Source organism: Triticum aestivum, chromosome 3D (genome assembly GCF_018294505.1).
Source record: "Triticum aestivum cultivar Chinese Spring chromosome 3D, IWGSC CS RefSeq v2.1, whole genome shotgun sequence".
Taxonomy (NCBI): domain Eukaryota; kingdom Viridiplantae; phylum Streptophyta; class Magnoliopsida; order Poales; family Poaceae; genus Triticum; species Triticum aestivum.
Window position 1 is genome coordinate 98,682,232 of NC_057802.1, and position 12,554 is coordinate 98,694,785.

General features: G+C 38.7%; 1 protein-coding gene across 1 annotated transcript in view; it reads right to left on the bottom strand.

Annotated features, from left to right (window-relative positions):
• Window positions 1-9,593: 9,593 nt before the first annotated feature.
• Window positions 9,594-12,554, bottom strand: part of LOC123074256 (subtilisin-like protease SBT3.9) — a 7,300-nt gene continuing 4,339 nt past the window's right edge. Inside the window, exons 10-11 of the mRNA XM_044497147.1 lie at window positions 11,761-12,115; window positions 9,594-9,789 (exon numbers count right to left, since the gene is read on the bottom strand). Of these exons, the coding sequence (XP_044353082.1) occupies window positions 9,594-9,789; window positions 11,761-12,115 (551 nt within the window). The remainder of the gene's footprint in view (window positions 9,790-11,760; window positions 12,116-12,554) is intronic.

Genomic DNA, 12,554 nt, shown 5'->3' on the forward strand with positions numbered 1-12,554 from the left:
TGGAGGATTTAAGTGCCAAACAAGAGAAAGTTAATAAGCTTGCTAAGCATCTTGCCAGGATTATGGGTACCCAGGATATTGTTTCTTGAGCTCTTCTAAAGTGGTTTCAGTTCTGGACTTGTTTTGCTGCGGCGTTTATATGCTGATTTGTTCCCTATATTTGCACTGGTGGCGAACTTTGATGCCCAGTGGATGTAATATGTGTAATAGCCGTGATAGCCTAGCGTAAGTTGCTTGCCTATTTATTTCCTTATTGTCTTGTTTATTTGTTTTCTTGTAGTCGGTGCAGTTCTTTTTCCGCGGTTTGCTAGTGGCCGCAATAGCCTATTTTTTTAAAACTAGGCCACATTAACCATGGGCTACATATTTACTGTAGTTAACATGGGCCTCCTACAGGCAGTAGAAACAATGGGCCTTCTAAGGGCCGTAGAAACGATGGGCCTTCTACAGGGCGTAGAAACAATGGGCCGTAGACACAATGGGCCTTCTACCGGCCGTATCATCAATGGGCCTTCTATGGGTCGTATGATCGGTTGGCTAAACATGGGCCACTAACAGACCACATTATGGTCGTAAATGGGCTAGAGTTGAAATCGTCCATTCATGGGCCGACCATAACGGGTCGTCGTTAATCGGCCGTATTTGATGACGCTATGAAAACGGCCCAACGTATTAACGGGCCACAAACGGGCCGACTGTAACCACGGGCTGAATTTGGCCCACAAGCAGAAAATGACAGTAATGGGCCGAAAGTAAAGGAATGCTGGAAATGAGCCCAAGAATAAATGGGCCCTGAGAAGGCCGAAAGATAACATGGGCTGGAAACGGCCCAATGGAATAATGGGCCATTAATGGGTATAAAGTGATACACTGGTCATTACAGGCCAGTTTTACCACGGGCCGTTAATGGACCGAGGGTTACTAAGGGCCTCATATGGGCCGAAAGACGTCATGGTCCATACATGGGCCAGAAGTTAAAACGGGCTGGAATTATATTGGACGGCCCAGATGACGCTATTAGGCCTAATTCGGATAGGCCGTAAATGAGCCCTTGGTTAGCGGGCTGTAAATGGGCTATATGCGAATAGGCCGTTAACAGGCTTGCCGTGGGCCGGCCCGCCACCTTTTGACCAAATCAAACGGGCCGGCCTTTTCATAGGAATGGGTCTCTGTTGGGCCGTGCCACGTGTCGACGTATCATAGGCGCTTTGGGTCCAATGAGTGGATGACATCTGTCCCAACGGCGAGCCGACACGTGTTCCCTCAAGCCAATGATGATTTTACACGTGGAAAATCCCCATTGGTCGGGGCTGTTAACGGGTTATCGGATCCAAAATCGGACCCGATAGCTTAACGGCGTTCCGTTACGGTGGATGCCACGTGTCGGTCACCCTTGACGAAAGCACTTCTATGACGCGCGATTTATCATCATGGAAGTGGACACTTCCGTGATGATAATTTTGGTAATGTCATGGAACACTTCTACGACAGCACAGGTATGACTATCTTGATTCTGTCATAAATTTGTCATGGATGTACATGCATGACAGAAAACGTGACCTACTGTGACAAACACGTATCATCACGGAAGTGTATTTTTTTGTAGTGCTAGCAGCCGGCCGCTTGAACCAGCCAGCCCAAAGAAGGCTGCTCTTCGCCTTTGAGGCTTGAGGGGCGCAGCCGGCCCCGATGTCTTGAAACACCATGGGGAGCAGATAAGGCTACCCGTGGTCATTTACTCCAACAATTTCATTGACAGGGTTGCAACACTTCATAAGCGAAGGTTGGACACGGCGTGGCCATGGTGTCCTCAAGTTGATGAGGACATGGGAGGCCATGGCGTCCCCAAGTTGCAAGCAGCTGTGGTACCCCCAGGCTTGCGACAGCCTGGCGTGTCGCCCTGCAGCCCTTGCAGTGGCGGCGAGCGGTGACCTCGTAGCAAACACATGACTGGAAGACGACGCGTGAAAGATGAAAACAAAGAGTGGACATGGCTAGATGGGAGAGGATAGACTATGAGGAAAGAGATAAGAATGAGATGGGTCCCATGGACATGTGCGTGATGGGATTGAGGTAGTGAGCGCGATACGTGGTGCAGCATGAGACATTGATCGTGCCAGAGACGAACGACCGCAAAGTTTTGCCGGCTGACCGTTCTGAATCGTTTCCCGTATCGAGTGCGGCGTTTCTGCTCCCAAGCTCATCTGCACCAGCCCTGACGAAAAAAATCAAAATAAATATTTAAAAAATTCAAAAAATTCTATTTTTTATGTGGTAGATAAGTTTATGCGTGAGGTGCGCGTCAAGTTTCAACTCATTTGGACATTTGAGCAACTCTTAGCAAAAAAGACAAATTCAGACTCTGTAAAAAAGTTTACTGTTCACACACTGTTCTAACCCGATTTTTTTTGCTGAGAGCTGCTTAGATGTTCAAATAAGTTGAAATTTAGAGAGAACCTCACGCATAAACTTGTCTATCACACGAAAAATTGGATTTTTTTTGAATTTTTGTACTATTTATTTTGATTTTTTTCTGACCGGGTGCAGATGAGCCTGGACACCGAATTGAGTTTTCGTTCCGTATCTCATTATAAAGTTGTATTTTTATACAAACATTGATAAATATTCAACTTTAGCAACAAAAATATAGTTCTTGAACAATCTTTCACTGCCTGGAGGCCGCTATCCCAGGCGGACGTTGAGGGATTGTGACCGTGCCTTCTTACCATTTAGTTATACTAGCACATATGCCCGTGCGTTGCAATGGGAGAGATGTTTCTTTGGAGAAGCAATGGGAGAGAAATTGATGTCTCCACCAAAAATGATCTCCATAGCGGTGTGATAGAGAGAGGAGTTGTGGTCTTCTAGCGGGTCATGTTTGTCCCGCGACATATTGATAGTGGTGTGGTTAGTCGGAGTGGCGGCAACCACCCAACTCGTGCCTTTTTTTTTCCTTTGGGTCCATCTCTGTCTCGGGGTTGTGTCTGCCTCTTCGTTTGGTAGCTATGCGGCGACCTTCAGAGCACGGTTGCTTCGACTACTCTCTTACGATCGCGTAACCGGATGGATTACTAATTGTAGCGCATAAATCCTGTTTCATTAGCATATTTAGCGCATAACCAGACATCAATGTCCCTTCTCTATTAGGGTTTATTCTCTTTAATTATTTTAGTGCTCACGTGCCCACAACTATTTTATTCGAGCCAAACCAACATAGTCTTTTTTATTGGCCCAAGAAAAAAATTGCTCCCTCAGACGACCCAGTAGGGGAGTGTGGTTGAGGCCCAATACAGCCTATGCGTCGGAGCAATGTTTTTCTTGGGCCAAGTACGTGGGGGCTACTATATGACGCTAGTTGCGTAAAATAGCGTGTGACATGCACATCAGTTCGTGTATGGACCAACACACTGGTAGGCGCCCTCAAAGACCCGACTACATGCTGATAGCCACTCGAAGAAACGAGTCCTACTAACCAATGGCCAACTCAAACCTTTAAGATCATACTCCACTGTGAGATTGGACACAATATTTTTTAACTGTTTTAAAAAATATAAATTGCTGAATATTCTTGGAAACATGAATAATTTTGAAAATCACAAACACTTTTTGAAATTCTTTACATTTTCAGAAATACACAACAAAATTTGAAACCCTCAAAATTCACAAATTTATTTGAAAACATAAACCTTTTATAATAACATGAACACGTATTGCATTTGTGATTTTGTTTGAAAAAGGAAACATATTTTGAACATTCAAAACAATTTCTGAAAATATGTTTCTATAAACTTGGACATTATTTTCAATTTGCGAACATTTCACTAAAACAACAATACTTTTCATATTTGGAACATTTTTTAAATGCAAATGTTTTTGGGAAATTCTCAAACAACTTTGGAAAACACAAAGAAAAACGGAACATTTTTTAAAACCTGAACAAATTTTGGAATGAGAACAAAGATTTAATTATCTGAACATTTTTTGAAACAGAATATATATTGAAATCCCGAACATTTTTATAAAAATCAGATTTTTGTGATATTATGAGTTTTATTGAAAATTTTGGTTTTACGAAAAAGGGGAGATAGAAAATTTAACTTGAAAGGAAAAAAGAAAAAAAGAAAATAGAAAAAATGGAAAAAGAAAAATAGAAACATAACACAGAACAAAAAAAAAGAAAATGGTTCAGCCCAGCTCGAGCGCCCTATGCGAATTTGTGACTATTTTGGAATGAGAACAAATATTTAATGTTCTAAACTTTTTCAAAACGGAATATATTTAAAGTTCTGAACATTTTTTTAAAAATAGAATTTTTATGATATTATGAAGTTTTTTGAGAATTTTGAATTTACAAAAAAAGGGTGAAAAAATAAACTTGAAAGGAAAAAACACCAAATAAAAAGTGAACGAAATGGAAAAAGAAAAATAGAAACATATTTCAAAGCTCTTAACATTTAAAAAAATCAAATTTTTACGATATTATGATGTTTTTTGAAAATTTTGAATTTACGAAAAAAGGAGACAAAAATATACTTTAAAGGGAAAAATACCAAAGAAATGAAGAAAGAATCGTAAAAAGAAAAATAGATACATAACACAAAACAAAAATAAAATTTAGCCCAGCTTGGGCGCCAAAAGCGAATTTCCGACTATGTAACGCTCGTTGCGGTAAATAGGGTTTTTACACCTGCATGGACACGAAAGTAGCTGGCCTGGCTTTGCTGGGCCATACTGTGGGCGGCCCATGTACGAGATCTAGCATTTTTCTTTTCTAATAGACAAACGGACAAAACAATAGTACCACCTCGAATAGAAAAAAAATATTTTCGTTGCTGAACTGATGAAAAAACAGGAGAAACAAACCTTGCTTTATTAGTAGGTATCATATTTGGAATATTTTTTAAAAGCAAATTTTTTTGGGGAAATCTCAAACAACTTTGGAAATGACAAAGAAAAAATGGAACATTTTTTAAAACCTGAACAAATTTTGGAATGAGAACAAAGTTTTAATGTTCTGAATATTTTTTCAAATAGAATATATATTGAAATACCGAACATTTTTATAAAAATCGGATTTTTGTGATATTATGAGTTTTAATGAAAATTTTGGTTTACAAAAAAGGGGAGATAGAAAACTTAACTTGAAAGTAAAATTAAAAAAGAAAAGGAAAGAAAAATAGAAACAAATGGAAAAAGAAAAATAGAAACATAACACAGAAAAAAAAACCATTCAGCCCAGCTCGAGCGTCCTATGCGAATTTGTGACTATTTTGGAATGAGAACAGAAATTTAATGTTCTAAACTTTTTCAAAACGGAATATATTTAAAGTTCTGATTTTTATAAAAAATCGAATTTTTATGATATCATGAAGTTTTTTGAGAATTTTTATATTTATAAAACAAATTTAGAAAAAATAAACTTGAAAGTAAAAACACCAAATAAAAAGTGAACGAAATTGAAAAAGAAAAATAGAAACACATTTTAAAGTTCTGAACATGTAAGAAAATTGATTTTTTACTATATTATGAAGTTTTTTGATATTTTGAATTTAATAAAAAAGGAGACAAATATATAATTGAAAGGGAAAAAGACCAAGTAAATGAAGAAAGAATCGGAAAAAGAAAAATAAAGACATAATACATAACAAAAAATAAAAAATAAAATTTAGCCCAGCTTGGGCGCCCAGTGCGAATTTACGACTATGTAACGCTCGTTTCGATTAATAGGGTTCTTGCACCTGCATGGACACGAAAGTAGCTGGGCTGGCTTTGCTGGGCCATACTGTGTGCGGCCCATGTCTGAGATCTGGCATTTTTCTTTTCTAATAGACAAACGGACAAAACAATAGTACCACCTCGTATAGAAAAAAAGTCTTTTCGTTGGTGAACGGTTGAAAAAATCAGAGAAACGCTCCTTGCTTTATTAGTAGGTATAGAAAAAGAAAAATAGAAACATATTTAAAAGTTCTGCACATTTAAAAAAATAGAATTTTTACGATATTATGAAGTTTTTTGAGAATTTTGAATTTACAAAAAAAGGAGACAAAATATACTTGAAAGGGAAAAATACCAAAGAAATGAAGAAAGAATCGTAAAAAAAAAAATAGAAACATAACACAAAACAAACAAAAAAGAATAAATTTTAGCCCAGCTTGGGCGCCAAGTGCGAACTTATGACTATGTAATGCTCGTTGCGATAAATAGGGTTTTTACACCTGCATGGACACGAAAGTAGCTGGCCTGTCTTTGCTGGGCCATACTGTGGGCGGCCCATGTACGAGGTTTGTCATTTTTTTTTTCTAATAGACAAACGGACAAAAAGATAGTACCACCTCGAATAGAAAAACAAATCTTTTCGTAGCTGAACGTACCTTCCTTTATTAGTAGGTACCATATTTGGAATATTTTTTAAAAGCAAATTTTTTGGAAAATCTCAAACAACTTTGGAAAACACAAAGAAAGAATGGAACATTTTTTAAAACCTGAACAAATTTTGGAATGAGAACAAAGATTTAAAGTTCTGAACATTTTTTGAAACAGAATATATATTGAAATCCCGAACATTTTTATAAAAATCGGAATTTTGTTATATTATGAGTTTTATTGAAAATTTTGGTTTTACGAAAAAAGGGGAGATGGAAAAATGAACTTGAAAGCAAAAAAAAAGAAAAGGAAAGAAAAATAGAAACATATAGAAAAAGAACAATAGAAACATAACACAGAACAAAAAAAAAACGATTCAGCCCAGCTCGAGCGCCCTATGCAAATTTGTGACTATTTTGGAATGAGAACAGATATTTAATGTTCTAAATTTTTTAAAACGGAATATATTTAAAGTTCTGAACAGTTTTTTAAAAATCGAAATTTTATGATATTATGAAGTTATTTGAGAATTTTAAATTTACAAAAAATGGGAGAAAAAATAAACTTGAAAGGAAAAAACACCAAATAAAAAGTGAACGAAATGGAAAAAGAAAAATAGAAACATATTTTAAAGTTCTGAACATTTAAGAAAATCAAATTTTTAGGATATTATGAAGTTTTTTGAAAATTATGAATTTACGAAAAAAAGGAGAAAAAATATATTTGAAAGGGAAAAAGACCAAAGAAATGAAGAAAGAATCAGAAAAAGAAAAATAGAAAGATAACACAAAACAAAAAAAGAATAAATTTTAGCCCATCTTGGGCGCCTAGTGCGAATTTACGACTATGTAAGGCTTGTTGCGATAAATAGGGTTTTTGCACTTGCATGGACACGAAAGTAGCTGGGCTGGCTTTGCTGGGCCATACTGTGGGCGGCCCATGTACGAGATCTGGCATTTTTCTTTTCTAATAGACAAACGCACAAAACAATAGTACCACCTCGAATAGAAAAAAAATGTTTTCGTTGGTGAACGGATGAAAAAATCAGAGAAACGCACCTTGCTTTATTAATAGGTATAGATATAGATATAGATACAGATGCTAATACAGGGGTGCCATTCTCTCATCTTCTGTATTTGTACGTGAGCCTCCGTCGTGGGCGATGATGCAAACATGATGTGCCTCGGTGGGTGAGTTTGAATTTTGGTGCTGCTATCCCTCACCTGTAGTCGCTCACAGCACACGTCCGCACATGCAAGGCTGGTTGTTATTCCTTTTTTTCTTCTTTATTTTTTTCTCTAGCCATACATATTTTGTAAAAGTTCTTTTTTTATATTTCATTCATTTATCAAAAAATAAAAGAGTGAAAAATATTTTGAAGGCACTGCTAAATTATTCGACTAATATTAGAAGCAATCTTGATCGTGTATTTGAAAAAAGTGCATCATGTATTTAAAATAATCACCGCGTATTCAAAACAAGTCCACCACATATTCAGAAAGAAAATGTTTGTCCCATATATGAAAATTGTTCACCACGTATTTAGAAAATGTTCGTCATGTATTTAAAAAATATTCACCAATTTTGACGTGAAAACATGTATTTAAAATATGTTCATCGCGTATTGGAATAATATTCATCGCATATGCGAAAATATTCATCGCATATTTGAAAATATTTTCATTATGTATTTGGATTATGTCCGTGACATGTATAAAAAATATTCATCTTATATTTAAAATATGTTCATTGCATATTTTTTTAAAATCACCCCATATTAAAAAACAATTTAGAGAAAAACGATTCTCTTTGTTAGTGACATCGCCAATATATCTACTCCTCGAGGGGAAAGTATCCAGTGCACCTATTCTCAATAAAACTCTTTTTTGGGGTTGAATATTCTTGAAGTTTTGTGGAGATGGAAGGTTAAAGTTGCATTCTAATTTTATAGTTTATGTTGAAAAAAGAAACAATACAAACACAAGCTGGTATTTTCGTGATGAGAGCCGGGCCGTGGATTCGGACCATTTTATTGGCCATGTAAATGTTTCTTATTATTGTTTCTACAACTATGTTTCATATTTGGATGAGAATTAGAAGTGTTATTTTTTTGGAATAAAGACACTCAAAGGGCGTATTAGTTCTGAATTAATATCGAGGAGAACAAAGATCAGTACAATGGATAGACAACTGGATGTAGAACAACCCAAAAAATAAATTACATTTAAAACATACCAGTGTCCATCCTTTGATTGAATGCCACCCGCCCAAATTTAAAAATTGCACTCAACCAACAACGAAGAAAACTAACACCTGCAAACGCCCTCGCCATACCAGGCTTTGAAGACGGCAATAGCGGCGCCCTTTGAGATGAGATCTATTAATCGCTGGAGCATCAACCCTCACACTTGCAAACTGTCAAGATCTGAAGGGAACCAAAAAATCTGCGGACAAAAACCCTCACAGGCCCTTCGTCGGTGCCGGATCGAGCATCGTCAAGGTAGGAAGAGACCAGAGTGACCGTATTCTAACACGCCATCATCGGCACCACCTCGTTGATGATGTTGGAGAAGCAAAAACCTAAGAAAAATAAAACGAGACGGATGGGCCCCCACTCCTCTTGCCGCCAATGAGGCCACCAGACGGGAAGATGAGGGGCACCGAGGCTGCGGCTTGGGTTGGGAGGCGGCGACATGATTCGTGTGACCGGACTTTGGTACTTACTTAGAGTACTTAAAATTAGAAGTGTTGTTGTTGGTACCACAAAATTGTTTGCATAACTTTTCATCAATTGTAAAATTGCGATTTTTTAGTGAGGTGATCGCGTGGTAAAAAACAACAAGGTGCAACATATATTGTTCAATCTGGTTGACTAAGGACTAGTCCAATAACCCATCCAAAAAAAGGACTCCACCCATTGGAACATGTACGGCATGTGAGTACCTGATGATAAATATGTGTGCACTAAATACAGACAATTGGCATTGCTTGTTGAATCCATGGGTAATTTATCCAAAATATTTTTTTATGTTTGTAATGGAATGATTCTTTGGGGCAGTCTAATGATTAGTTCTCAATGAAGAAAGAAGATTTTTTTTGTACATTTATTGCTGTTTTTAGTGTGTTTTAAAACGATTTTGTACTAGTTGGGCCAAATCTACTATAGTTAGTGTCTTAATTATGAAAATCAAGTGTAATCAACAGAAGAAATTGCAATTAGTTTATTATTCTCAATCATGGGTAAATCTGGGTGCCTGCAGCGAGAACTTTCCCTTAAGAACTAGTACTGCTAATCCCAAAACCAAGGTAATTAGTGTATCATGGAGGATGGTCATGTTCTCAGAACTTGCATATTCCTGTGGCACGGAAGTGTACATGACGCACTGCCTGTACATGATGGGTGAGACGGTGGAACCTGTGAACAACCTGGTCGGGCAGTGTCGTTAACATGGGATGACACTGTGCATAAAATGGAGAATACGGTGTGGTGTAAAAAAGGTGTCAGGTCAAATACGCGTGAGTCACAAGGGACTGCAAATATGCCCTTGATGAATCAATGGCTAGTATCAAATTCTTAGAAGGCAAGAGGGATCAAATATTTATCCTCATTCTCAGAATTAAACAAAGGGAAACATTATTTTCAATAAAAAAGAACAAAGCGAAACGTTGTGGTCCGACCAACAGGCCAAAAAGTCGGGCCGGTCCTCGCGACATCATCACGTGGCAGTGGCCCACCCACGTTACGCCTCTCTAACCTACCTTAGAGCATGGTTAATAGTATATAACCAATAACTAGCTATATGATGTTGTCATGTCATTTATAGTCATCACTTATACAATAAGGTTAGCTATAAGGTAGGATATAAGAGTACTATTTTTTATTTTTATTTTCTCTCTATCTCTTTCTTCATATTTATTGTTTTTTGCCTAGGAGCACGTGTATAGCTAGGCTCTAGCATTAGAGCCCATTCCTCTTACTTTTTCATATCTTTCTTCTCCACATAGACAAAATTGCCATGTAAGCGGGTTATAAGCTCACTATTGTATCTGCTATTATCTTTTCTTTTCCAACCTCTACACAACTGCTACGAGCGAGGGCCAAGGCCATCATCGACGATGCGCAGAGACGCACCCGACGCGTGGTGAGCCGGCGACTAGGGGCCCGCCGCCACGACCGACGCGTAGGTGTGGCGACATCGCACACTGGGAGATGCCTCATATGCTGCAACCCCTTTTGGTGGAGCTGGAACCGCATGGTAGCGGAGTTGCACCCACTGACGGTAATTTTTGGATGGGATGCTGCAACCCCTTCTGGCGAGGGGGAGTTGCAACCGTGCCGACTGGGGAGCTGCATCTAAGGGTGGGGATTGAGCTGCATCCGAGGATGGGTTGAGCCAGAACCAGTATTCTTTTGCTGGAATTGCCTTTTTTTTGTTTGCTACAATCGTTTACAGAGTTTTGGTGATGAGACCTTTTTGCTGGAACCACTATTTTTTTGGCTGGAACTAGCTTTTATTGTTGCTACAATCAACTACTAGTGTTTTTGCTGCTGAGTTTTTTTTGCTGGAACGAGCATTGTGTTTTGCTGGATCTGGCTTTTTTGTTTGCTATAATCGACTTTCTCAAATTTGTCCTATTGAGATTATTTTTTCTTGAAACTTCATTTATTTTTGCTACCATGGTAGTCTTGTTTTGCTAGAACCACCATTTTTCAAAGGATCCAACTGGACGGTGATGCGAAGCAACTTTTTTTGCTGCGAGCATCGATGACGAGTACGGCGACAACGGTTGATGGCAAGGGCAAACGGCGAAGGGCAGATGCGGGCAGTGCGACGTGCCAGCGAGGTGCGACCGCCATGTGCCTGGCTGTTTTCTTAGATCTCGTGCGAGATGGGAAGAAAGGGATGGGATACAAGGATCGAACGACTACGTGGGACCGCATGTGACGGGTAGTGCGTGACCCGCGCCTAGCATTGACCTCAAACAAATGATGCTTATGCAATGATCGTGATGCACAATGAATTCCTAATTATATTTTCTAAACTATGGCTGTGACCGTCATGGATGTGGTCACTTATATGACGAGTTATCTTTTCCATAAAGTGGTTTTGTCATAAAAGTCAATATTTCTTGTGGTGTTAATTTTATTATTAAGATTTTTGTCTTCCTAGCAACTTCATATTTCCAACATTTCCACAATCACTTCATAAGTCTTGTAGGTATCTAGCTAGTCAACTCATTTGAGCCTAGTGACACCTCAAGTGTAACCATAACACTTGTAATAACACTCACCTAAGTTCTGCCATAGAATGATAAAAACTAGGGACTATACTTCCCCAAAATTATGCTTCAAATTTATAGGAGCGGATGAGCTCGCCTGACCATGGAATCACCAACCTTTCGTTTGCATGGGGATATGGGCCATGTGAGGTAATTACCACTGGTATAGGGTAGGGTCCGTCCAAAGTAATGTCATATAGTGGTCTTGCAGACCCACGCGCACGTTCGATACATGACGACCATGATGTCTTGTGCCAGTTTGTACGGATGCTCTGTATTCCTGTAAACGGCAACTGCCACCAGCCTCCATCATGCTGCTTCACAACGGTGCCACATTCGCAAAGATATTTTAAGGACCTCCCATGGTCGCATACCCCGATCCCTAATTCCAGTAAGAACCCTAGCCGCCGCAAATGGTCAACGCAAATCAGGCTCCTGATCTTCTGGCTCTCCCCATAGTATCCTGTCTGTACTGCGGAAGGAATGTAGTGACATACGTCACACATTATGGGTAGAATGTTGGAGAGAGGTTCCACAAGTTCGGAAAATCACAATGTCTAGGCACGAGTTGGTCCCGAACTTCCTTTGTCCTCCATCTACAGGGGCAATTCTAGGGTAAAGTGATCCTAGCCCTTGTTTTGGTCATCTCCACACGCCTTTGCATTCTATCACTTGCGGACCTACTAGCCTTCTTATGCCTCTTTTATGTGTTGTGTCGTATATTTTTTTGTTACAAAGCCATGTCACATTCCAGACGATGATTGTCCAGTGTTGTTGAAATATATTGCCCATCTCTCTTCATCAGTTCGGACTTTTGTATGAGTTGGCTGAAGCAAGAATTCAATATGGTATCCGAGCCAAAATATCTTGAGTTCAAAACGCTGCCAACGCATTATTAAAATAAAAGATCC